The 27,941-nt window shown below is 37.6% G+C and overlaps 2 protein-coding genes across 2 annotated transcripts; both read right to left on the reverse strand.

Moving 5' to 3' along the window:
- Nucleotides 1-2,141: 2,141 nt before the first annotated feature.
- Nucleotides 2,142-7,662, reverse strand: LOC127788273 (small RNA-binding protein 11, chloroplastic). The gene is made up of 4 exons (XM_052316396.1): nt 7,473-7,662; nt 3,555-3,623; nt 3,356-3,462; nt 2,142-3,278 (listed from the first exon to the last, which is right to left on the reverse strand). The coding sequence occupies exons 1-4, from the start codon at nt 7,588-7,590 to the stop codon at nt 3,174-3,176; spliced, it is 399 nt and encodes a 132-aa protein (XP_052172356.1). The 5' UTR covers nt 7,591-7,662; the 3' UTR covers nt 2,142-3,173.
- Nucleotides 7,663-8,087: 425 nt separating this feature from the next.
- Nucleotides 8,088-27,803, reverse strand: LOC127789010 (mRNA-decapping enzyme-like protein). Its single transcript, XM_052317740.1, has 8 exons — nt 27,484-27,803; nt 27,252-27,292; nt 26,946-26,995; nt 24,628-24,772; nt 13,255-13,308; nt 11,913-12,036; nt 9,001-9,465; nt 8,088-8,776 (listed from the first exon to the last, which is right to left on the reverse strand). The coding sequence occupies exons 1-8, from the start codon at nt 27,640-27,642 to the stop codon at nt 8,720-8,722; spliced, it is 1,095 nt and encodes a 364-aa protein (XP_052173700.1). The 5' UTR covers nt 27,643-27,803; the 3' UTR covers nt 8,088-8,719.
- Between the last annotated feature and the right edge of the window lie 138 nt (nt 27,804-27,941).

The raw sequence follows: 27,941 nt of genomic DNA on the forward strand, positions 1-27,941 counted from the left end.
TTTTTTTATTTTTAATATATACTAAAAATAAATATTCAAAAATCCGAATGAACCCAAGTTACTCTTGACATCTTCTAACACGTGGGTGTATGCAATTGCGCACGTGGGTGTATGCAATTGTGGGAGAACATTACATTTGATAATTAAGAGTAATCATGGGATTGCACCACTAATGGAGTTAAAATCTACCAAATAAGGTAGTCACAAAGGAGTCTTTTTTAGGAGTTTGGTCCAGGGAATAAATGGACCGTTACATTGTCACATCAACTGGATGGTTTGCATCGTAAGCTATTTTCTATTTCTTGGTCTAAAAGATGAAATCGCTCACCCCGAACATCCCCGACACCCGGTCCGATAAGGCGTGGGGGGAGGTTAATCATGGTGACCCAGCCGAACGCAGTGGCTAAACTCGCGCTCACCGCGCACAAGGAACCCCCCTCACTTTGGAGAGAGGTACCCCACACTCTCACTTGCGAGACTCGATCATCGGTCTTGGTCCAAGATTCACCACTGAAAGCACTTTGTGCTCCCTTTCTTGATCAACTAGGCTGCCCATGCGAGTTATTTTCTATTTCTTGATATAACCTTACAACTTAAAAAAAAAAATATTGTCTTGTGTGAATATAGAATGGGATCATTAATAAAGTGATTTTGAGACATTGTTGTCTATCAAATTGTACTGTTTATATAGTTTGACTCTTAGTTTGATGAAATTTTTGGACGATGTTATTTTTTCATAGTGAGTAAGTAAAATTTCTCATAATAACTTATTCAAAATTTCGAGTAGAAAAAAATTCGAGATGTGAATAACTTCTCTAATATGATAGGGAAAAATATGACATATGATATTCACTAATAATAAGACACGTGTTGTATCATAATTGCTTGTTATGAAAAGAAATATGATATTGTCTTCATAATTTCTAATGAGGGTTAAAAAATATATATTGTTAGAATGCAAGAAAAATAAAATCATTACTAAAATGATTTTGAATGATTATTGTCCGTCGATGTTGTAGCCCAAAATAAATGGTAACATATTAGGGGACTTAACAAGTCTTAGATTCAAATCTTATTGAACTTTAGTTGCTCTTTATTATATAGTTTTATGCATTAAAAATAAGGTGACTTTGAGCCTTTCTTAACAAATAATAACAATAACAATAACTACAACAACAAAATTATCTATGCAATTATTAAATGTAATAATTTGATAAAATGATTGCAATTAGTAAGAACACTCTTTCTAGGAGGTTTAAGTGTATAATCCACATCTATTCCTTAAGCATGTAGTTAAGAAGATGACGTATTAACAATAATAATTTCTTGTTTAGACATTATTATGTGAAAAAAATTAATCTACTTGTATGTCTTGATAGAGATTAGGTGTATGTACCATTTTAGTTGAACCAAGTTGCTACTATGCTTTAAACGTGGAGAGAGCTACTCTTGTCGCTCATTCCAAAGTGTTTATTTTGAAAAATAAAACACCTTCAAGAAATTGACTTGTTAGTAAGGGGCTATAATCACCTCTATTGTGCTAGGGTTTAAACTTTTTTAAGAACCAAGCACACAAATTTTTATGTCCTTAGCTAGTGCACGTAATTTTTGAATTATGTGCGTGCTTATCGGGTGAATTTAACAAGTGCACACCCAAAGAGTAGTATCGTTGAGTTCTCATATAAAGTCTCTAAAAAAAAAAAAAAAAAAAAACTGTGCAAAAAGTCAAACCACCTAAATTAGTGACCCTAGCACGTGATATTATATAGGGATTATTACTTGAATCTACATGTGTAATAAGGAAAAGGTTTCAGTCTATCCTACACCGGATTTTGATTGGGTATAAGGAAGAAATTATTGCAAAATCAGATTCAGATTTGACTATGCGCGCAAACACAAAGGAAGAAGACAGGAAGCAAAAGGAGCAAGATCTTATTTAGAAAACAAAAAAGAAGCAAGATCTCCCTAGAAATTGCTTCAACTAACCACTCATAAAAATGAGAGAGAGAGAGAGAGAGAGAGAGAAGCAAGATCTCCCTAGAAATTGCTTCAACTAACCACTCATAAAAATGAGAGAGAGAGAGAGAGAGAGAGAGAGAGAGAAGCAAGATCTCCCTAGAAATTGCTTCAACTAACCACTCATAAAAATGAGAGAGAGAGAGAGAGAGGCAGAACTGCATGGATTGAATTAGTAAATGATATGACCAATAACATCTTGGAACCATGCTATTACCAACTGTCAAGGACGGGCTGTCTCTGTAGGGATGGAGGGCTGATGGAAATGTCAGGGCTACCATAGCCTCACAGCCTGCAAGTAATAAAATAAATAAATGATCAATAGGAATTGTTATATACCCTTCCTAACACCTCCCCACACACCAAATCATCCATCCATCCATGAGAGGGTCACTGACAATCTGCAGAACAGCAATCACTGCATGCAAATTTATCCACTACTAATGAACTAGATCATGATAGCGTGTGTATATATGATGTGGATACGGCAAGAGATGCGGAGTTGGTTTCATGATTACTGTTTCTGATTCTAAAACTGGATGAAATTCAGAAGATACCAAAGCTAAAGTATGTTACTAGTTACAACAGCTAATTAAAACAAGTCAATGAAAGATCTGTTTATGGAGATTCTAAAGTGAGACAAGTAAACAGCAGAAAAGATGTTCCACATGATACGACAGTTTAACATAAGAATATCATGTTTTCTGGAAATTCACCTGCTGGAGAAATTAAGCAGTTCAAGAAATGAAGCTCGTGGACTCCAATGATAACTTTAACAAGAAGTCAGCATTAGCATTTCCATCAATAATTACCACTATCTTAGCAGCAACGTGTTCTGATCAATAATTATCAACATAGTTAAATTCAAAATTCATGTAGCCATCCATCCCTACCTAGCGGGAGAGAGACTTGTAATTGTTGCTGTTGTTGCAGAATTGTATCCAATAAGTGAACGCTCCTATTTACTTTACTAAACTAAATTATTAAAAATCAGAAGAAAAGTTGGCTATCAAGTATCAAACTGTTTCTATGGTAGTAATACTGAACCGCTCAAAACAGTCGCCAAAGGTTTTACATACAATATTTTGTTCCTAGAATTTGGTATATGATTCATGCTGGCAGTATCACTTGAGACAGCTGTATCTTCGTAAGAGTAATCAATGATCAGTGGTTGGCTCAGGAGGTCCTCTGGCTATTGGCATCCCATCTTCAAATCTTTGAGGCCTTGCATAGTTCACGATAATGGCACGTCCATTTAGTGGCTGGCAGCAACCGTAACCAATTACTTCTTGAATCAAAATGACTTAAACCATAACAGAGAGAAGGTAAACAAGAAAACCTTTCCATCCATTTCTGCTTTGGCTTTCTTGGCTTCAGCTTCTGATGCAAAGGTCACAAAACCAAAGCCTTTTGATCTATCTGATACCCTGTCTGTTACAATTTTAGCTGGCAAAAAGGAACAGCATGAGGATTCATTATGTATCAAAAAGAATTAGAATCTAATGTACCCTCTAGAATGAAAATATTCAGAAGGAAACCTTCAACAACTTGGCCATACTTTGAAAATGCTTCCATTAATCCCTTCTGAGTAGTGTAAAAAGATAGCCCTGTAACATAGTGATGAAGCTAATTAATAAATGCTGAGAAGAAAGATTCAAAAAGTGATGCACACTCTATCAAATGAAAGAAAGATTCAAAAAGTGATACACACTCTTATCAAATGGAACCAAAAAGGTGAGCATGTTTTTTTTTTTTTGTTGGGTGATGAGCATGTATGTATATTGTTTTGAAACACAGCAGAAATACACCGGACAAAATTTTCTGCATAAATTGTATCAGATTGGTTTTCAATGAAAATATAAATCAGAGTCATTAGACTACTGCTTGCTGAACGAAGAAGAAGTCCTATGTAAACCTCTCTTGGAAAAGGCAAAAAAAAAAAAAAAAAAGAAAAAGAAAAAACCATTCCAGCAGTGAGCGAGTTCCATGGCTTCTGTCAGGAAGGACAATCCAAACAACTTAAATTGAGTGCCTACAAAACAAGTGTTACCCAGCTGTTCAATGGACCCACAAGCCTGAAGCCAAGGAGGTTCATAACTGAAGAAGATTAGTCTGAATGGCACTTCATTGGACTAATTAGAGGCAAAGTGTAAAAGAGAAGATGCAGGGCAACTTTGATAATTTCTGCAAATGTAAACTATCTTGACGACTAATTTCAAGATAGTTGAGGATGGAACCAGAAATCAGTCTAAAGGAAGGAAGAAATATTGTTTTTCCAAGACCATGATTGTGGTTTTCTAACACACTCCTCCAGGATCATGCAATAACTACCATTATAACAATCTGCAAAGGCAGATTGGAGAAACGGAAACAAAGCAACTCTTCAATTTTGGGGGTAGTTCTGTCAGGTTATAAGGTTCTTACAACAGAAAACTGGTTAAAGCAGCAACAAAAGTAGAAGATCCACCATCTTCTCCAGTCATGTAACTACTTGATTTCCCTAATTGTCCAACCAAATTCATAACTTCCAAACTTCTAACAAGATGCCTCTGTTTGTGTTATTGCCCTTAATGTTGGATTTAGATGACATTTAGTAGTTGTATTATGGGATTAATGATGTAAATCTTGCTAATATAATAAAATATATTTTCATATTTTAAGATCATATTTTCGTTCATACATCTCCAATCAATATATATGAATGAGCTATTAGATTTCCTGATGAAAGTCTTATTCTTAAGTGTTTAGAATAAGACCACTTAAGAATAAGACCTTGACTTTCGAATTAAGGATTTCTTATAGTGATTCCCAATCTCTAGATTTCTCAGAAGAGGGGTATGATTAATTTATTACGGACTGATTACTACTTTTGATTAGTATAAGATACTAATGATAAAGGATGATGAGTCGCATGGCATAATTCATGAGATGGATATAGTAGACACGTGGGTAGATGTTAGTTGAATATCTACTGAATGTCATTCAAGTGATAGATCACATGGTTGGGAGGATTTATAATCTGTCATTGGCTTCGATTGTCTGGAGGCAACACAATTGTCTTGTATGTTGGTATTTGAGATTTATCGTTGTTAAGAACCACTTGGAGGCAACACAGTTGTGTGGTCTCTGTGTAGTAACGTATGGAGGCAAGTGATTACTAATGGGATCCATTGATCTCCGGCGTGAGATGAACATCTTATACGATCAATGGTGGTTGTGATTGTATAAACCCTTGGCTAGGGTGCACTTGATTGGAAAGATATTTCTAATGTCGGAAGGAATTCTGATGTGTCATCTCGATCATATCACGCTAGATCTTGGCATAACTATCGAACATAACTCTCACTCGATCGAAATGTTAGTCAATTGAGGGATTATAATACACAAGAATCGAAAGGCTAAATAGGTCTTCGGGGTATATCGGGGAGATAGAGAGATCCTTGTTGTAGACCAAAGTGTTTGGTCGGCGTCAAAGTGTTTGACGTGCCTTGATTGCTACTTAGTGGTGAACCTAGAGGGTCACAAGCATATCCGTGTGTAGTGGTTGAGTAGTGATGTAAAGTTATAATTAAATGTTGATCATCATTAAGAGTTAATGATGACACTGTTAAGAGTTAACGGAATGGGTTTAAATTAATCGAACCAATTGTCAAGAGTTGACAGGCATGTCGTTCTGAGTTGATGGGGGGCCTCGGTTTCATTATGAGATAATGAAAGAACTATTAAGTGTTAATGGTAGACCTAAATGCAATTAACAGAAAATTGGAACAAGGGACCAAAACTGGTCGACTGACCAAGGAAGTCAGTTGACTGGATCAAGGTTGAATCGATCAACTGGACCTTGCTGATGGGAGCAAATTGATCAACCGCTTCCTTGAAATCGGTTGATTGTTTCCAATAGTAAGGGTCACGGTTCAACACGATCTCGTTGTTTTTGTAACCGTTTGGGACGCGTGGCTAGGGAAGGACAACAGGGAGGATGGCATGTGTCCAACACGGCTTTCCCTTGTCCCCTTTTTCTCTCTCCTTGTCGTTTGTCTGTTTTTGGGCATCCTAGGGTTTTGGGTGTTGATAAGGCTTGAAAAAGAAGAGAACAAGGGCTTTTTTTGGTTACATTTTTCTCTCTCGGCTAGTGCATTTACTCTTCTTCGAGAGCCTTGAAAACCGTCCTCCTTTGCTCCCTATTTGCTCCATTGATTCCACCATTGCTAGAGTAGCAATCCAACCATATAGAGGGTCTATATTGGTTTTGGAAATCATTCATTTGAACCCATTTCCAGCCTTATAATTCTGCAAGCATCTTGGCTAGCACATAGGCTAGCTTGCAGGACTCAAGCCATTATTCGGAGCATGGACTGACTAGGGCCCTTGTAATTTCATGGGTCGGACTAGTCATCCAAGAGCTGTTTGGGAGCTACATGGGGAGCAACGGTTGCTGCCTTGGGTGGATTTTTCATACTCTACTTCGGAACGAAACTCTCTAGTAAGGTATATTTCTAAACGCCATATGGATGGTTTCATTTATGTATTGCATATGGTTGTTGATACCGAGTCTTGCAAGGTGGTCTTGATTTAATCTTCACTGCGTTTATTGTATGTTTTTGAAAAAGTTTTAAAAATGGTAAAAAAACCCTTGCATGATACATCAATAGTTGGCGCCATCCTTCAGCCTCAAACGAAACATCAAGACAGAAAAAAAAAAAAAAAAAAAAAAAAAGACAAGCACAAACACCATTTTAAGCAAAAAACAGAATAGAAAAAAGAATTTAATCATTATTTTGTAAAAGCAAGATTTATATGGAAAATGTTGTTATTGCGTTTTCTCAGCTAATTATGATTGAATCTATTAAATATTTCAAAACATAAAATTATAGAAGTTAACAAGTGATACCGGAAGTAACAGCTGCAGAGTACAGTAGTATCCAGTGACTGATCCCTTGAGAACATTGTGTTCCCAAGATGAAACCACTAAGACTATGCCTCTTTTGGCATCACTCATATATCTATTCCACTCACTTGAATTAAAAAAAAAAAAAAAAAAAAAAAAATCTCAAGAAGAAACAATCTTCTAAAATGATTTTCCCTAACCCCCTACCAGGAAACAACTCAGAGAACATGTTGACAAACTGTCTTCAGGATTTCCCCTCCTCAAAACACCATAGTTTCAGGAACCAAAAACGAAACCAAAGCACGACATAGAAATTTTAAAAACACAACCAAAGAATTGAAGCTACGGCGAGAATCAAATCAGTTTTGGGGTAAGTTGAGCTTCAACAACGATTTCCTCAACAAACATAACAGAAAGACACCCAAGGTCTAAGCAAACCTACGTCACGCACTCTACCTTTAATGTCCGCGATTGACGATTCGCCTTGAATCGTTTGATCAAATTAAAAATCAAAAGTTTCAGCTTACAGTAAACCATCCAGTCAAGAACAATAGACAGATGGATTTACCTCCGACGAAGAGCTTGGAAGCAATGCCTCTGCGAGAGACGAAGAGCGGGAGCGAAGGTCCGAGAGAAGATGGCCGAAGCGAACCAGGGATCCTCCTCAGAGCCGCCATAACCACCATGAGTCCTCAAACTACTGCTGCTGCTGCTACTACTACTACTGCGAATTGCAATGCTTCCGGCTCTATTTTCGATTGGGGATTGCATTTATATTTCCCTTTTCTTTTTTAATTCTAAACTTAATTCTGTTCTCAATTTGACATTTAAATTAATTATCTGAATATATAATTTATATTAGTTTTGATACTATTCATACCATATACATAATCAAAATGCACACACACACACACATATATATATATGATTATGATTATCTGTTTAAGGATGTAATATCAAGTGAAATAAAATTGTATAAATTACAAATTTAAATTTCAGATAAGACTATTTAAAATTATCCATCTAAACACCTCTAATTTGTTTCATTAAATTTAGTTCTAATGCTTGTATCATACATAAGTCATATTTATTATATTTTGTATAAAGTTTAAGCCTTATTCACAGAGTTTTTCTTTTAATCTTTGACTAGAAGAACATCACTAGTATTCTTCTCCTCTGTCCAAAAAGGTGTTAAAACTATTAATTGTTGCTCTTTTAACATACAATACAATGCACAAATACAAAAAGATCACACCAAATATCAGTCCTCTCAGTGTCCAAATAATATAATATTTCCGTACACTTCAACCCATCACATTTCTTTAACCTGAAATTTTCTTCTATTATAACTCAAATCACTGTAACATTCTGACACTGAATCAGTTACATTAATGCTTTACACATGTTGGCATTATGATCGCAACATGAACCCACCCCCAAAAAGGACTTGGATGCAACTTGAAATGGTTGGATCGAGTCGACTTAAATTGTGATGAAGCCAAAAGCATGGACACTTTGGTAGAGCGGATGGCTGAGAGCGAGAGCAAAGATCATGGGACCAAATGTCAGTTTATACATTGCTTCCTCAAATAAAAGTCCACAGGCACACATTAGACTAACACAACTGCGTTCAGAGAAGAAAGGAGCATCTAGAAATATAGATCCGAGCGGGCGAAGTGCAGTCCATACTAGCTAGCTAGCCACTATTACCAACAAAACCCACAAAACCAGGCTATACAAATACCACCTTACATGCGTCTTGATCTGCAATGCAACACATTTACAGAGCACTCTAATTGCCTCTTCTTATATTATTCATGATTGATGCATTTTCAGCAATGCTTGGTGGATCATGTCGATGAACTTATCGTCCTGGGCGCAATAGCAAAATTCAAAGATAAATGAAGTAAGTAAGTAGAAGCGGCCATTCTCTGGAAAACAAAAAAATTAGGTTTATGCAGGTGCATTAGTTAGCACCATTGCAACTACATGCATCGTTTAGATTTAATAAAAAAAGAAATAATTTTACAGTCTCAGAGACTCTGACGGCTATTCAGTAATAATACACAGAATGGGGAAAACGGAACTAGAAATACCTGAGCAAGCATTAGAAGTGCATCGCGAACTTTCTCTCTATTAGGTAGTCCATAGTTTGGAGCAGTAGTGGTTGCGGGAGTTAGTGATGGAGGTGGTGCCGGAGGTGGAAAGGGTTGAAGAATTGGAGCACCATGGTGGCGTTGCAGATTCAATGGAGGGTGAAGAGCAGAAGGCAGCGGCGAGGAGATAGGTGGATTCATCAAAGCAGACGAAGGTGGAGTGAAGAAGGAAGATGGCTTGATAAGATTGGCAACCCAATTGCTATTCTTGGTTGGGTCAGGGGTGTCCTGGAGGGGGACAGGAGTGGTGGATGAAGCCAATGGAGGAGCGGGAACAGATGGAACTTGAGGAGTTGGAACAGGAGAGGGAGAAAAACTAGGAACACGAGATGCAGGAACACTAGATGATGTCGGATATCCAGAGTTTACCACACCTGGAGCACCATGTCCGATGTTCATGGCTGTCTGCAATAAGCAAAGTTGGAAGACATCAGGACTCGTATATGTTGCAGCCAAAATGTCAAGAAACAGAAAATAAATCAAATACAAGGCACAAGCATGGGTATTTTTCAGTCAACAAGTATGGATACGTATAAGCTACCGACCAAGCATATCATTCAGAAGTTTTTACAAGTTCCTGTCGGCAATATTACCTTCACCTCCATTCCAGAATCATCATTTTTCTTCCTGAGTTGTGCTAATATTCTGCACCCAAATGCTAAATAGAAAAGAAACAAATTGGTCCTTCAACAGATGAAGCAGTTTATCATAACTGCCTTGGGTCAATGTGCCATTGCAAAGATTCCTTAACATTTTAACTTCTGTACAACCAGTGAACCATGCATCCCACAGGACCAAGTATTTGAGGAACAGAAATGCTACTTGGACACTAAATGTTGACACTTGTGGTGACACACTGCATTTAATGTATTGTATATATGCATTGATATGACACACAGTACAATACATTAATGCATGAGTGTCACCCCAAGTGTCAAAGTTGAGTACACAAGTAGCATTTCCGATTTGTGAAAAGTGAAAGGGTTCTTTGAATTTCTCAAACATGATGGCAATAACCATGATACCAGTAAATCTTTATCATGCCATTATCAGAAAAAAGATAAAAAGTTTTCTTGCACATCTTTGATGGGAAGTTTTCAGAGTGACAGATATGCACCAAAGGAAATATGTAAACCCAACACTTCTAATGGCATGACTTCAGACAAAACATGAAAACTTGCAAGACACTGCTAGAATCTGAGACTTGCCATGCACAATACTAGAATCTTGACTTGCTTCTCAAAGATGAAACAAATAATACACAATAGCTTATGCGAATATCTTCCAGTTTTTTTATTTTAGTTGGAGAAATGGAAACTCCCTGGGTTCTTCACTTACTACCTAGTTGTGCACCTCCTCAATAACCAAGCTCCAAGTCTTAAACACTGGTTGCACCCAAATGTTGCTATGCGCATGCTTACTCACTTAGGCACGTTACTGTTTTGGGATATCTCCAACTACTGCTTAGTTGGTTCATTAACAGGGATCTTTAACTGCTTGGCTCTCTATTTTGGTTGAACTCAGAACAATTTATAATTTTCCCACCCACATAGGCCTCTTTTATTTGTTAGATATAATTTGATCTATAATTTAAAACAGAAAACTACTTGGAGAATTCATGGTTCAAGCCATTATGGTCAATCACTGAACAAAGGGCAGTTTGGTTGATATATTTTCCATATTTTTCTTGTTTTATTTGGCTTTCTTTTCCTTTTGTTTTCCATTTTAATAAATTTGTCTGGCCATGCCATATCATCACTACAAAGGTATCTTATAATGACTGAATCTACTAGCTTCATTGTGTCTTTCCGAGGAGTCATTCAGCTTTTGGAGCCTCAATCACATATATATGCGGCTGCTCATTTTTTAAGACTCCCTCAAAAATCCAAGTCCCTGTCCACTGAGTTTCAGATGTGCCGTTAGCTTAGAAAAGCAGGGTTTCCACTCTCTGTCCCCCCTCCCTGTCCCCCCTACCCTCTCAATTTACGACAGAAGATGATAAAATATATTCTTTACCCCATTCAGTGCAGGGTTGTATTATGTTATGTGTTTACACATTTTGATGAATACAAATTTTTTTATGTTCATTTTATGAAAAAAAAGGTATAAAACCACACAACAGTTACTTTAAAAATCACTACTAAAGATCTAAGACTTCTTTTAATCCAACATGCGTTGCCCAAAACATATTGATTTACAGCACACCAGAAGTTTGCCACGTTTTCAAATAGGTTGCCCTGCAATTGAACCAGTAAACTGCGACCAAATCATATTTGTGTTTTCCTCAGCAGTACTGTTAAACAATTGTTGCCTAGCTCTAATTTCATAGATCTTAAGCTCCTTAAAATGCCCCTATGGTTTGGCTACATATAGCAATTTTTTTTAATATTAAATGAACACTGAATGCTAATACTAATGTAGTGTCTCCGTGTTATTATGCACTTTGCATCCTTCAATGAATTTCTCCACAACTCCACTTCAATAAGATTCCAATATTGTCCTCTGCTCTCTTCTACGTTTCTTTTATCATCTTCAGCTTGTCCAGATTTAATTCTCTAAATTTCTTTTCAATCAATATAATGAAAGCAAGTATCCATACATGAGAGCAAGAGAGAGAGAGAGAGAGAGAGAGAGAGAGATAGAGAGAGACATCATGCGTCAATACATTTTTTCTTCTTTTTTTTCCTAAGTCGGACATTTCTAATAAACATATTTGCCAACTGAGAATGGTTGAACATGCAGCACACAACCACTACCAACAGCCATTTACTTTAAGATAAACCGGAACAACTTTCACAATCAAGTAGGGGGTGAAATAGAAATAGAAGGAAGTTCAAAATTAGGAAGCATACACTGAAGAAGTTCACAAAGGAAGAATCTTCAGCAACCCCAGTAGAAGCAGGAGCAGTGAGTGGCGGTTCCAGTGGCCCTTCAATCACTGCAGTGGTTGGGACTGCTTCAAGTTCTTCAAACTCACTATGAATGACAATATGGATCAAGAAAGAGGAAAAGGAAATTAGCAAAAAAAACCATAGTGAAATCCTTGATCAACAAGATCAAATAACAAAGGAAAAATAAAAACTAGAGTGAGACACAAAACAAAGTTTGATCTAGGAACTGGCACTGGTTATTCACAGGTTGACTTGCATATACCATAAAGAAATGTTTGATGCACTCATAAGTCAATACCAAGGACATTCCACAAGACACTTTAGTCTCCATTTTGAACTTGTTATTTCCAATTTTTGCATGAGATAGTGTAAGGTGCGGGCAAAACTTGAAAAATTCTAGCTTTTGCTTATCAATCTATGTATGACTCCATCATCTGAACCGTGCTATCTGAAAATGTATAAATCAAATAACTTTATTAAAAATTAAGATTCACAAGAATTCCCCCAACTATATATCATACTAGCACTCTGCTTCACTAGCATGTCTAGAGCCTTTTCATTAAGAATTCCTCCAATTATATATATTAACTCTCTTCTTTCTACAAGTTCCATAATTCACTGCTACTCAGTTTTACCCAAACATTTTCAACAAAATTGTGGGAACAACCGGCTTAGAAAGTACGAACACCACTTGAAGAGATTTTTCATCCATAACCGCCTCAGGTTGATTTTGTTTCACATTTAATTTCGACTCTGAAAGGAATTAGTATAATAGGTGAAACAAACCTTTCACATGGTTCCTCCATATTTGGACAGATATTGCTTGTATTATGTATTTAACATCATTCTAACATTCTAGTTAGAATGTTAGAAGCAAGAAAAAGAGAAACTACAGAAAAGGTACACATATTTCTCCTTTTCTACGCATGCAAAAAAAAATTTTGTTCCACCCTTTCTTTCTCTGAGGTTGTACAGAACAGTATACAAAAAGAGTTTCAAACTAACACAAATAATGAGTACCATATTGTTTATGGCACAAAGATAGTCTTAAGAAATTGCAGAGGTTTAAGGTAATCATTATTTATACTTATTTCCCTATACATATACATAAAGAAAATAAAAACTTCATGGAACATTAGCTTGATCATGGATGACAAAACAACAGTTTGTATATATATCAATCTTTAAAAGGTAAAATTTTGTCCCAAAAAGTACATTTTGCACATCAGCAGATTCTAATATATAAATCAATTAAGCAAATAAGTACTCAAACCATCAGTAAATTTGAAAAATCAACAATTACCTTTTACTAGAAGATTTTGGCTTTGGAGGCACCTTTGAGTATGCACTGAGTATCCTGAAAGTGAAAAGGCATAAGCAATAAGTAGAGTCATTACTTAGTTATGATCTTCTAGTAAAGACAAAATGCAGGCCCTACCAATGAAAAAAAATTAACATATTAACTAATTCCAAAAAGCCTTTATCTTACTGACATAATTACTTATTCCTTCCCTGATTTAGTAGGCCAGAATGAAACTAATTGATATTTAACCACTACCAAATGGGAGTTATTAGAACAACAAGGTTTATGTTTATTAAACAAAATCAATAGTCTTTTTGAAAAATAAAAACAATAATCTTCACAACTGCCTAAAAGTCATCTGATAAATGCTCCAACAATGATATAACCCTAATAGGTAACAACTATCACAAACTGCATTGATTCTTAGTAGGCTAATCACATCAACTATTAGATATGTTCAATCCACTAAGTAGATTAAGCAGAGACTGACCCCAGTATACAGGACTAGGACATATGGTAGTTCAGGCAACCATACTCTAGATTCTTGTAATTACTTAACTGTTAAAAATCAATTTTTGTAGATAGACCTGACTGGGGTTCTGCTGCTTGGACTGATGGAGTTTTTCTTTTTTCCCCTGGGGGGGTGATGTAGACAAGTTGATGTGGCATCATAAGAACATGATAAGTCTTTAAGCGATAACATTTCATAGAAATCTTCAATTTCAACTCACTGTACTCTTATCTTTATCAAAAACCTTTGAAAAATTATGTGATTTGTTTAAATTTTATTCTTAATTACGTTAGACAAGCGTAGTTTTGAACATATCAATGATTTAGGGGGAAAAAGTCAAGCCTAATTACCAGATGGACCAATGCATATTCTTTCCAACCAAGAGCCCAGTCCCAATCCATTTGAATCAAGATAGAGAATGTGATAATCTATTATCCTCAACTATCTTCTAATTCTTTTCAGATTCTTCCATCAGGAACCTGCACAGGTGCTTGATTTTGTTTCTTGTTTGTTCATCTTTATCACATTCCTAGGGTTACCTAGGGTTGAGCCTGGAACTAGGGGGAAATCGGAATGAGAGGATTGAAAGGAGGGAGAAATCAGAGAGAACCAAGAGAAGGATAGAGAGAATTAGAAGGAAAGGATTTCAATCTCATTTCATATCACATCCCATCCTCTTACAAGTAGCCCTTTTATAAGAATAGCTGGCTACTAATTAAATTCATAACAACACCCATGTCCTCCTAACAGCTTACAAAATATCTCCTAATAAACTATTATAACCCTATTACAATATTGCCCATCTATTGCTCCTAAGGTCATGGCAATTCCACCCTCCTTGAGAGGTTTCTTGCCCCCAAGAAACTTATTACCGCTAAGCCACTGTTTCTTCATCCAATTCCCATTCTCTCTCTCTCTCTCTCATTCTAGGCCCATTCCTCTTTGATTTTATGTTCCTTCTCTTTTGCTTTTCCTGCACTTGTAAAATGTTGTCTTCGCAGATCTCCATGGGAAGGCTCTCTTTTCTCATTGACCTGTAAGTCCCAGCAATGTCTTGGATCTTCATACATGAACTATGCCAATGGATGGTAGCAATAAGTAGTCCAATAACAACCTTTTCTTTCAACATCTTCCCAACTGCATGGCAATTCCTCTGTTTAGCCCTAATGTTCTGCTCCCACAGCTCGACGATTAGTTCCATGCATTCTTCTAGTATGCCAACTCCACCTCTAGAACAAACTAGTACACTAGTACTTCCATCATACCTAAATGGTCTGATATCCACGACTTATAATTCCTAGGGTAAGGCTGACCCCAACAGTACCTGGAGGAATTGATTGGTAATCACTAGTCCACATTTGATGAAGTAGGTAGTCATAGCGACCACCAATAGCAAGCATTGTCCCTTCCATAATTGATGCAGGACTATTCTCCTTGAATATATTTGAAAAAGCAAATCACTATGATATCCCTCAGTTGGTGGCATTAGGGCATCAACAAACACATGGTTCTCAATTTTCCACACTTTTAAATAGCTAAAGAGCTCTGACAATTCATCAAGTGCCTTGTGTGTAAGCCTGTTAGCAAGAAGGGCACTTTGCAACCTAGGAAGGTCCTGGTATGCAACTGCACAGACCCTTAGTTCTACTATCTGCAACCTATTTATAGTCGCTTTTGCAAGATTGAGTTCTTGCCGAAGTTGTTGTCTTATTAGGTTGTCTCCAACGCTTTGCCAAAACGCTCGCCAAGCCAAATAGATAGCGAGGCAACCTGATTTGGAGGTGTCCAATGCTACTTGCCATTGCCAAATCCTCTCGCTAAAGTTTTGGCAAATCCCAATCCCCTCGCCAGATTTGGTGATCTATCTCGGACAAGCCACCCTCGCTATCTCTACCCCACAACGGCCATCTCAACATCGGTGAAAGCTGATTTACAGTCAGAAAAGGGCCGCCCTCATAGCAAATCCACAGATCGGAGGTCTAGGCGATCGTCTAGAAGAGGAAATTGGCCAAAGAAGACAACCAACAGACGTGGCAGAAGGTGAGCAGACGCGGTTGCGACGATCACTAGATTCAACAGCGGCAACGACAACAAGCAGATCCGTCAGTAGTGACGACCAAATTGTTTAGTGGCGGCGATGACCAAAGATGCAAGTGAATTGTTTATAATATAATAAGGACTAGAATTGGGAGTGTGGTTGGAGATAGCCTTACCACCCTTTTTGACTTTTTTTCAGACAACTGAAGATGCAAAGAGCCCAGCCAAGACAAAAAGCTCTGCCACCTTCTACCTATGCTATACCTTTATCCTTGCCCCATACCAAATTGCTCTATGATAAACATATGATATTTCATAACGTTTGGAAGATGATTTTTGGTTTGCAACAACCCAATTCACAAAGGGTAATGCAGCTCATGTCCAAGCTCAATCTTGTCTCCCCCGTGAATCAAAAGTTTGACAACACTCCTATTTAGCTGTGGAGAATCTCCCAACAGCCTCATAGGCATTATCTCCAAATGCTTAGTGCAATGCTGTCTAATTACTTCCATTGCTACTGCGACAACTTGGGCTCAGACTTCAATGTCAAAATCTACATACTGGATAGGGAAAGTATCCTTTCTAGCCAAAACTAATCTTCTAACATTCTCATGGTGGTCTTTGGTGCTTAGAATCTCCTCATTGAATATAGCATTCACAACTTTATCATAATCATTGGGGTCTTCTGAATTATGCATTGTTTACAACATATTGTTTAACAATTTATATTCCATTTGCAGGCAAGGCATGTTGGATTAGTTCAACGACAGGTGGAAGATTTGTAGGACTTGGGGACGTCAAGTGTTGTAAAAAGGATACCGAATCTAGAAATTTAGCAACCCATGCTGGAGGAAGCTTCCCCTTCTGTTTAAGATCAGAAAGAACAATATGCGTCTCCATAGCTGATCCAATTGGGTGCCATAGCTCAGAGAAGACTACCCTTAAGCTGTACCTATCAGCCTCTTCATCAATCTTTGGCCACTCTTCATCAATTTTTGGTGCCGAGAAAAAGTAGGTACCAACTTGGCCAGTATGATCTAAAGAAACTCCAGCATTTTCTGTAGGATTTGGATCATGGTTCACCTTATCTTTGGCCTAACTATTAGCTAGCATCACCAATGAATCAATGTTTTGTCCTATGTCCTATGCTACTTTATCATGATTTATTGGTTGTCCCTTGGATTTCTTGGCAATTGTAACATGATTCATTTATATGGATTCCTCCTCCAGTGAAGCCTCAATAATTCCTCTAGTAGTTGCCCTTCCTCCCTTGTCATCTTAAATGGCCTGCTCCATTTCAGGTCTTTTCTCACTTCTTGCAATAACCAGTCCTAATCTTAGGGTCTCGGCAATCTTAGGAATACCTCCAATCTGCTGGTTGCTCTTAGTATAACCATTAGACTGCCGCCTGTGCTTTCTAGAAATGGCTTTCAGTGTCATTTCATGTAGCCTCACCCTCTTAGCCGCTTGTTCTACCATGCCAGGACACATCATTTTCACAATAGGTCTCAACACAACATTAAGACCATTAGTGAATTTCAACACAAAGTAAGATTCCTTCAAGGTCCATTCAGAATTAAGCATCAACGCTTTCAATTCCTCAAATTTGACCTTATAATCCATTATAGACCCTTCTTGCGTTAGGTTATTGAATTCATCTCTAAGTTGATTTAAGGAAGCAGAGAACTCCTTAGAAAAGCATTCAGCTAGAACACTAACCTGAAATTTCTGTGAGAATAGAATCATCAAGTCGTCTAGCTTTCGTTTGAGGTTATAGAATTCATTTCTTGTTGCGACCCATTCCTCCTTGAGTGTTTTCTCCCTTGACTGTGCACTTCCACTAAGTCTTGTAGCCATCTCCATAGTTCAATTTTCTTTGCAAATCTTCCTCTGTAACAGCCTCTTCATCAACTTCTAAGGACCTCTTCGAAAACTTATTTCGACACTCAAATTCAACAAACCTAAATTCACTGAAACTCAATCAATTCCGTAAGGAGCCTTCACTGTTGAGCAATGACAATAACTACTTTCCTGATTTGGTGAGAATCAAATAGTAGCAACAGAGAAATAATATGGGAGATACAAATAAGAATAGAGAAAGAGATAATAGAGGAAGAGAAGAGAAATGAGAGAAAATTGAGAGAGAATTCAGATTGTTCTTGAAAGAATAACTAGGGGAAATCAATCATTCACCCATAAATAATTCATTAGCTTTAGGAGGATATTTATATAAAGAGAAATCTAAAAAATCTCCTAAAAATACTCCTACTTTACAGCTGTAGATAACCTACATTTAATTTTACAAATATACATTAGATATATCTATAAAACTGCCGATATATTAGTTGTTGTTGATCCTTTTAAACTCCTTCCCCATCTAAGACTGTTACCTTATCTAAACTCCTTCATCTAGGAGTTTAGTTCGTGACTTATGTCGTGCTTCTTATACCTCAGTTTCTTCCAACACTCCCCCTCAAGCTAGTGAATAAATGTCAATCATTCCCAGCTTGCTTCTTATCCCTTCAGAACCCTGCTTTTGCATTGCTTTAGTCAAGAGGTCTACCTCTTGATCTTTTGTTGGAATATAAGTCAGATTTATATCTCCACTTTCCAGCTCCCCTTTAACAAAATGACTATCAATTCGAACATGTTTCATCCGGTCATGTTGCACCGGATTATTTACTATGCTTATAGCTGATTTGCTGTCACTGTAGAGAACTTTATGTCCAGCTATAGGAATAAATAAATCCTCCATGAGCCTTTCCACCTAAATTACCTCACAAATACTCCGTGTAATAGCCCTATACTCAGCCTCAACACTGCTTCTTGAAACAACTTGTTGTTTCTTGCTCCTCCATGTGACCAAATTTCCCCAAAGCTTAGTGCAATACCCTGATGTAGACTTACTGTCTTCAACGGATCTGGCCCAATTTGCATCTTCATAGCTTCTTATTCCTCTCTCCTCGATTTTATTGAATAGCATTCCTTTCTCGAGAGTCCCTTTAAAATATCTAAGAATATGATATGCAGTTTCTAAGTGTCTTTTGGTTGGGGAATGCATGAACTGACTAATAATGCTCATTGCATACGCAATATCTGGCCGTGTGTGAAATAGATAAATTAATTTTCCCACCAAACGTTGAAAACTTCCAACATCTACTAGTTGTTCCTCATTTTTCTCCCTTTTATTTTTCCAGTTAGGCTCCAATGAAGTGCTCACAGGCTTACAACCAAGTTTTCCCGTCTCTTTTAGAAGATCTAGAATGTTTTTTCTTTTAGATAGAAAAATACCTTCGCTACTTCTTGCTACTTCAGTTCCCAAAAAATATCTCATCTCTCCCAAGTCTTTTACTTCAAATACTTCCTTCAGTTCCTGCTTCAACCTTTCTATCTTTTGAGAATTCTCTCCTGTGATGATTATATCATCTACATAGACTATTAGGATAGTTTTCTTACCTTTGCAATCAACTTTTGTAAAGAGAGTGTGATCTGCTTGTCCTTGCTTGTATAAGCCTTTTGAACCATGCCCTAGGAGATTGCTTTAGACCATACAAGGATTTTTTCAATCTACATACCTTTCCTCTTGTATCTTTCCTTTCAAAACCAGGGGGAATTCTCATGTAGATATCTTCTTCTAGCTCACCATTCAAGAAAGCATTTTTTATGTCTAGTTGATAGAGTTTCCAGTCCAAATTTACTGCTAATGACAATAACACCCGAATAGAGTTAAGTTTGGCCATCGGTGCAAATGTTTCCTCATAGTCAAGGCCTTGTGTTTGAGTAAAACCTTGAGCTACAAGCCTTGATTCGTATCTATCCACTTTGCCATCCGAGTTGTACTTTATGGTAAAAACTCATTTGCTGCCAACTGCGTGCTTTCCATATGGAAGATCCACTATTTCCCAGGTGCATGCCATTCTTTTCGAGGGCTAGCATTTATTCCATAACCGCTTTCCTCCATTTTTCCTCTTGTAGTGCATAGTAAATATCCTTAGGGACAGCCTCATCATTGATGCTTTATGTAAATGCCTTGAATTTAGAAGACAGTTTTGAATATCCTAGAAATTTAGAAATAGGATACTTAGCGCAAGATTTGATTCCTTTCCTCCAAGCAATGGGAACATCTAGATCATACTCTTGCTTATGTTGCTGCTGCACTTCTGCTCTATTTCCCTGAATATCAGCCTCCCTTTCAACCTCCTGTTTCTATAATTTTTCTAGACTCACCCTCGGTTCAGATGATATGGACTACTGCTGATATTGAGTGTCACGAGGCCTCCTTGAATACACCAATAGTGGTGGTTCAGTTTGAATTTGATCACTCTTCTGGATTTGGTCTCTTTCATTCTCTCCCCCTTGATCAAATTCAGACACATGTGATGGAATTATCGGATTAGAACTAGCGGGAGGAATCAAAGAAGAAGAGTCCAAAACAGGAGGAGTCCAATGGGTGACTGTTTTTGGGTGAGAAGCTGGTTGGAAAAACGGCTGAGTTTCAAGGAAAGATACATCATAGGAGACAACAAATTTGCGGGTATTAGGATTGTAGCATTCGTATCCTTGTTGTGTTGGAGAATATCCCACAAAAATGCACTTGATGGCCTTAGGATCTAGTTTGGATGAAGAGATTGGACTTTGGTGAGCAAAAACAGTACATCCAAACACTCAAGAGGTAAGGGGAGTTTAGGACTCTATCATGGTGAGGGAAAACGTCAAGAAGGACAACCAAAGGAGTCCTAAACTTTAAGACTTTGGAGGGTAGGCGGTTGATGAGATAGGCTGAGGTTAATATGGCTTCCCCCCAATATGAATTTGGAACAGAAGTAGTAAACATCATGGCTCTTGCTATTTCAAGTAGGTGACGATTTTTTCTTTCAACAATTCCATTTTGTTGGGGCTTATAAGGACATGAGCTTTGGTGAATGATACCATGCTCAATTAAATATGAATTAAACTCATTGGAAAAGTATTCTTTTCCATTATCAGTTCTCAAGACATGGATTGAGGTTTGAAACACATTCTTGACCATGTCATGAAACTTTTTGAATATCAAAAAAGCTTTAGATTTTTCTTTCATTAAAAATACCCAGCACACCCTTGTACGGTCATCAATAAAAGTGATGAACTATCGTGTATTAGTGAGATTTGAGGTACGAGATGGCCCCCAAATATCACTATGGACTAAGTGAAAAGGTGTGGAAGGAGTATAAACATGATTAGGGTGAGATTTTCTGGTCTGTTTTGCAAGAATACATTGCTCACAAGAAAAATTGTGAGTTTTATTGCTATATAAAGAGGGATACAAGAATTTAAGATATTCAAATCTTGGATGTCCTAACCGCTGATGCCATAGCATAATGTTTGAATTTGAAACAAGAGCTAAAGAATATAAAAACTGAGACCTAGATGCAGTAGAATGATCATGCCTGTCATTAGTCAATCTCAGCACTGTCAATCATCTTCCCTGAGGATAGATCTTGAAAAACACAAGATGATTTGGAGAATATTACACAACAATCCTTGTCATTAGTCAATCTGCTTACTGAAATTAAGTTACACTGCAAGTTTGGGACATAAAGAACTGATTTAAGCATTAGACCTCCTATCACAGCTGTTCCTTTTCCCTTTGCCAAGGATATAGTACCATCAGCCATAGAAACATTCATAGGTTTATCACATAATTCAAAATTGGACAACAAATATCGAGAACCTGTCATATGGTCTGAGGCACCTATATCTATGATCCAATTGTTGGTAGGAATTCTTTGAGATACAAGAGAGTGTGCAATATTATCTTTTGTGACTAAAGAAGCCACAGGAGTAGGATTATCTGCATACTCGGTTTTGACCACCGAGGATTAACTGATTAATTGTTGTAAAACTTTCAGCTGATTTGCAATAAGAGTAAAAGGTGTTGAATTCCCCTTCTCGACTTCTACCATATAGACCGATTGGACTGCTGTATGTCCTCATTTTCTTTGATTTCTAGGCTTCCAATTTGCTAGTTTTCCATGGATTTTCAAGCAAGTCTCTCGAGTATGATAAGGTCGGTTACAATGATCACACCATTGTTTTTCTCTTGTAGCCTCTCCTTTAGAGGATAAAGGAGTCTTGCCATTAAAAGTGTTTAAGGCTGATGAAGGGAATAGATTTCATTGATAGGATGTCCGGACTCTGGGAGCATAACTTTCTTCCTACTTTCTTCCCTCCTAACTTCAGCAAACGCTTCCAAGATGGTTGGGAAGGGTTTCATCCCTAGCAACTAACCCCTAACTTCATCTAACTCTGAATTTAAGCCATGAAGGAAATCAAAAACTCTCTCCTTCTCCATCATCTTACCATATTTTCTACTATCTGTTGTGCACTCCCATTTGATCTCATAAAAGAGATCAATCTCTTGCCACAAAGCTATTAAAGTATTGAAATATTCAGTGACCGAGTTTGTACCTTGTTTTGTGGTTCGAATAAGAGATCTAACTTGAAAACATTGGGCAAAATTCTCTAGATCAAAATATATTTCTTGAACGGCCTTCCATATCTCACAAGTTGTTTTGTAGAAGAGATATGTCCTACCGATTTTAGGCTCCATTGAATTTACTAACCAAGCCATAACAATGGCATTCTCGGCTTCCCATATACTTGAACCAGCAGACTCTGTACTTGGTCTCGCCACATCACCAGTTAAGTAGCCTTCCTTGCCCTTGCCTCTAACCACCAACATGACTGATTGGAACCATTCTCAAAAATTGGTTCCATTCAGTTTATATTGTGTAATTTGGAGAGAAGGACTCTCCAAGGCTGTCGTGAGAGATGGAGCTGCAGGAAGAGTCCTTGCCGGAGGAGGATTAGAGGTTGTTACCTCACTGCTGGAGTCATCAACCATCTTGGAGACTAAATCCGTCTACTTGGGATGGTTTTAAGAAGGAAAAAATTAGGCCAACAGGAATCTGGCTTTGATACCATGAAAGAATAACTAGGGGAAATCAATCATTCACCCGTAAATAATTCATTAGCTTTAGGAGGATATTTATACAAAGAGAAATCTAAAAAATCTCCTAAAAATACTCATACTTTACAGTTGTAGATAACCTACATTTAATTTTACAAATATACATTAGATATATCTATAAAACTGTTGATATATTAGCTGTTGTTGATCCTTTTAAACTCCTTCCCCATCTAGGACTATTACCTTATCTAAACTCCTCCTTCATCTAGGAGCTTAGTTCGTGACTTATGTCGTTCTCCTTATACCTTGGTTTCTTCCAACAGTTCTTGATGAAATTCGATAATCCTCTCCAAGAGTGCCTTGGAGAGTATATACTCTTAGCAAGGGGGTTGTCATAGCAGATCACACCCTTCAAGTGGTTATAACAACCTCTTTTGTCCTATTCTGGCCCTCACATGTGGGCCCTCCCTAGGCTTACAATATGATAACATAATTTCAGTTGGGAAATGAAATAACAAAATTACAGTAACAAGAAATAACAACAGTAAAAATGAAATAAAAAATGAAAACAAGATAAAAAGAAGAATTCGAATTGGGTATCTTAGTTGCAGCTTGTGATAGGAGTCGTTAGCTCCACTACAGACTTTTGATAATTCGATTCTAATAGAATTCGCCAGACTTGCCTTGCTGTCGAATTTGCTGGAGTTCGCAAAGCAACAATCGAGATCTAGCCACTCATTGTTGCTTTCAATTTCCAAACCTAACTGTTATCACCATCCTGGGATCCATTCTCCAGTAATTTACTTTAGAATTACCAAATTGTAAGTATCGCCTCCTCCAATCTATAATGGATCGCCACCCCCAATCAACGACTATTGTCTCCTTTGATCTGCACTCAACCGCCAATTAAAATTGCCAATGGCCACGACTTGGCAAGCCAAGGATCGCCGAAATGAGCTTCATCGAATCACCTCAGTCACCTGCAGCGACCTAGATCTAGTCACTCTAGAATCACCATCGAAGTTGCCTAGGTATGTTTTCCCTTCACCCGCCTTCACAATCTAGACCTTAGTCATTGTTGGAAACTTCCAGATTTCTCATGCGATGATCGTTGTCCTATTCCGTCTTCAAAAGTAGAACAAGGACTGTCAAGGTTCATAGTTGTGGACGATCGACTTAGTTCACCTTCAATTTCGGGCTGATAATTGCTATGAATTGCAGGAATCACAACCAAGAATCATTGGCTCTGATACCAATTGTCACATTCCTAGGGTTACCTAGGGTTGAGACTAGAAGTAGGGGGAAGTCGGAAAGAGAGAATTGAAAGGAGGAAGAGAAATTAGCAGAAAGGGAGGGCGAAATTAGAGAAAACTTAGAGGGATAGAGAGAATTTGAAGGAAATGATTTCAATCTCATTTCACATAGCATCTCATCCTCTTGCAAGTAGCCCTTTTATAGACATAGCTGGCTACTAACTGAATTCATAATAGCACCCATGTGTTCCTAACAAATTATAAAATATCTCTTAACAAACTATTGTAACCCTTTACAATATTGTCCCTCTATTGCTCCTATGGTCATGACAATCTTTTTCTTTTCTTTTTTTTTTTCCATGTTAAGCTTCTCGAGCAATCAAAAATGAAAGTTTTGTATACAATCATGAGATTAATTTTTTGAAGTGACTTCCCAAAAACAAGCCGATATCTAATTCTGACTAATACATCAAAATGCAAAGGCAATGCAACAGTGATGCTCTATTCATCTCAGTATAAGATATTAGGATATACCCAGCAAAATGAAATATTAATTAATATATGAATAAGAAACTGCCTCATAGTGCTGCTGACAAAATGAAAGATGGAACTAAAGAAAATACCTATTAAAGAGGTTTGCAACTTCCTCACACTCGCGGGAATTGTAGAACCAAATTCCATTAACTTCTTGGGCAGCATTTCTATACAACAGATATGGAACCTGAACCTCATACTCAAAATCACCCAGGAGATTCTCCACAAGATTATCTGCTTACAGTAAGTAACAAGTCAGGCCCAGACCATTCATTACAAATACAACATGGTAGATGTCCATGCATCCTCTCATGGAAGTATTACTTCATACCAATTCACATCTACAAAAGACCATCTAGCTGCAATAGAAATTTACAAAGTTCAATTATTTCTGCGAGCCAATATCAGGGGTCACATGATCATTAACAGCCCTGGCCTGTATGTGTATTACTGACAACAATCATCAACATTCTTAAGATGGAGAAAAACAAAAGTTCATTGTTAAACCTTCTAACTGTCTTAGATTCAAAATCACGTGGAAGCAAAATACAAGGTAACTAACCATTCAAGGAATCCATGTGCACGTGCACCACCAGCAATAGTCATCAACAAAAATTTTTAAGATCGAACAAACATTGTTAAACCTTCTGACTACCCTAGGTTCAAAAGAATGTGGACATAAAATACAAGGTAACTAATCAATCAAAGAATCCATGTATTCTCACCACAAACTTGGACAGCGTGAATGTGGACGTAAAATACAACGTAACTAATCAATCAAAGAATCCAAGTATTCTCACACAAACTTGGACGGCGTGAATGTGGACATAAATACAAGGTAACTAATCAATCAAAGAATCCATGTATTCTAACCACAAACTTGGACAGCATGATAAGATGGCAACAGCAATACCCTGACATAATTCCAACTAAATTATTATTTCACTTTTCAGGATTACTCTTTTTCGCTTATCTAGCAAATAGATAGGAGAAATTTCAAAGAGAGTTTCTTTGAGTGGCATTGGAGACGCGTTGATGTACCACCTAGAGGTTAGGAAATAAGGTCCACCTTCCTAATACCTTGCGTTTGCCATCTTGGATGAATGGCTATGGAGGTTCCTGAATGATAGGGAGGGCGTCTGATAGAAGGTTACTGTTGGTAAGTATCGGTGGCAGGGGGGAATGGCCTGCATGCCCTTGTTTGGTCCCTTAAGGGTTGGGAATGAGAGGATTGTGAAGTTCAGTGGTGATTTTTCAAGTTTGTGTCGTTTGAATTTGAGGTGGGATTGAGTTAGATCTTGGCTAGAAAATTGGAATGGTTAGAGTAGTATCTTAATTCTGCTGGTTGGCAAAAGATAGGAATGGTGTTGTGTGTGGCTGGTGTTCCCTCCTCTTCGGTAACCTTGTTTGGTCTTCACAACTCAGGTGCAATTTTCAAGACTAAGAATTTGAATCCACATCAGTTTTCTTTGAAACCTTTCATGAGATTCTTTGTGTGTGGGGGAGGGGTAAGATCAATAGGTTTGGCATCTGTAGGAAGGGGGTAACTTTTCTATTTGCTCTTTCTACATGTTTGTGACAAAGGAAATGGTTTTCCACAGGAAGATAATATGGAGGTTGAGAACTCCCAGGGTGCCCTCTTTTGTCTGGCCTTTTTTGTCTGATAGCCTCACTTGGTTCCATTCTTAGTTCTGATAATTTGTGGAAGTAAGCTCAGGGTATTTTTATTTTTGTCCCCTTTTGGTGTTTGGTGGTAGAGTCTAGGTTTTATTTATTTATTTATTTATTGGGTTCATGGAGTTGGGCTTGTTCAAGCCATACTCAAAATCATTTTTGGAAGACTATTTCCTTTTGCATCATGTGGCATAGTTGGGGTGAAAGGAATTTGAGAGTGTAGAATCTCAGATTTTCTTTGTCCCAAGGTAATTAATTACTCATGCTTCCCTGTTTTTCTGGTTGGATGATCCCTATTTCCTATTATTTTGACATTTTGTTTGTGAAATTTCCTTATAAGCAATATTTTTGCTTTCTTTTGCACAGGCATCTTCTGGCTATTTTCTCTTCTAAGTATTTTATTACTTAAAAAGAAAAAGAAAGAGGAAAAGAACTTATACATCATTTCTGCAGGTCTGATTTCCTTGATTTTACTTCAGCTTAAGCAATGATCACATGATGGCATCAAAGAAACTCAAAACTGCAGCTAAGATGAGCGGATTGCAGTAACACAGTCAGTCACTAGGGTTTTGCCCCGATCTAAATGAGTCATGAAAGTTTCTTGCATCGTAAATCAGATAACCAAAACTTCACATGTTTCCAGCAAATAATTTAGGGTCGACATATTCAACACAAAATTCATAGAGAATCCACCCGCAAAAAGATAGATCAACGGTGCAAAACAAAGCCAAACCTGTATTTCGCCTGTTCATAACAATGAACTGGAACCGCGGCTGAGTGTTCCTGCAAATACCAAGGACAGCATTTGGTAACGAGTAATAATATATAAAAAAAAACTTCCAGAAAACTGCAATATTTCAAACACTTCATCTACAATTACAGTATGCCACTGCAAACCACAACAATTAACAACTAAGCAGAGCAGCCAACCAATGTGCAATCTGTGAGTCAATATCAACCATGGATTGATCTTGGATCATACATTTATTTCTTACTTCAAGAACTTGAATTTATATGCATGTGTGTGCATAAACGGTACCTCTTGACCACGAACAGAGAGCCCTCAACGTCCTTGCGACTCTGCAATTGAAAACCTAAATGAGCAAATAAAGCACCACGCGTAGTTTAAATCTTACAGATTCCAAAGTATATTGGTCCAACAACTAATTCACATAGAGACATACTCAAAGCTGGGTTTTAATTTTAGTTTCTTTTTAACTTTCCGATGAAACCAACCAGAAGGAAGAGAAGTGGGAAAGAAAGGAACGCACCCATTGGTTGAGATCAATATTGAATTCGTAGAAGGTGACGTGCGCGGCGGTGATTAGGATCTCCTCAATGTAGGGATCTATTCTCTGAAGCACAGTGAGGTTGAGTAATTTGGTGCTGTTCTGGTCCAGATTTGGCATCAATTTCCCGGTCTGAGACATTTTCCGATCTCTGAAACCCAAAACCCTAACTCAGCTCGGAGAGAGAGAGGGAGAGCTCTCGGTTTCTGATCGGTTTGTGAATTGGAGTTTTATACATAACACACACAGAGAGAGAGAGAGAGAGAGAGAGAGAGAGAGAGAGAGGCAGCAGAGAGAGAGATGAACGGTGCCGACTGCTGAGGTGTCAATTTATTCTGCGCCGGACGGACCATGACATGGAGTGGATCGAGTCAAATGTTTGAGGCCTGGGCCTTGGCTTTGAGCTTGGCTGGGCCATGTTTAACATGCCTATGTGCTCA

The sequence above is a fragment of the Diospyros lotus genome, chromosome 13, assembly GCF_014633365.1.
Source record: "Diospyros lotus cultivar Yz01 chromosome 13, ASM1463336v1, whole genome shotgun sequence".
Taxonomy (NCBI): Eukaryota; Viridiplantae; Streptophyta; class Magnoliopsida; order Ericales; family Ebenaceae; genus Diospyros; species Diospyros lotus.

Coding starts and splice junctions, on each gene's coding strand:
- LOC127789010 (XM_052317740.1), bottom strand. CDS start 27,642: ATGTCTCAGACCGGGAAATTGATGCCAAATCTGGACCAGAACAGCACC. Junction 24,773..26,945: donor TATGAACAGGCGAAATACAG/GTTTGGCTTTGT, acceptor TACTGTAAGCAG/ATAATCTTGTGGAGAATCTC. Junction 8,777..9,000: donor CACTTCTAATGCTTGCTCAG/GTATTTCTAGTT, acceptor TATTGCGCCCAG/GACGATAAGTTCATCGACAT.
- LOC127788273 (XM_052316396.1), bottom strand. CDS start 7,590: ATGGTGGTTATGGCGGCTCTGAGGAGGATCCCTGGTTCGCTTCGGCCA. Junction 3,624..7,472: donor TTCCAAGCTCTTCGTCGGAG/GTAAATCCATCT, acceptor ACTATGTTACAG/GGCTATCTTTTTACACTACT. Junction 3,463..3,554: donor GTATGGCCAAGTTGTTGAAG/GTTTCCTTCTGA, acceptor CCTTTTTGCCAG/CTAAAATTGTAACAGACAGG.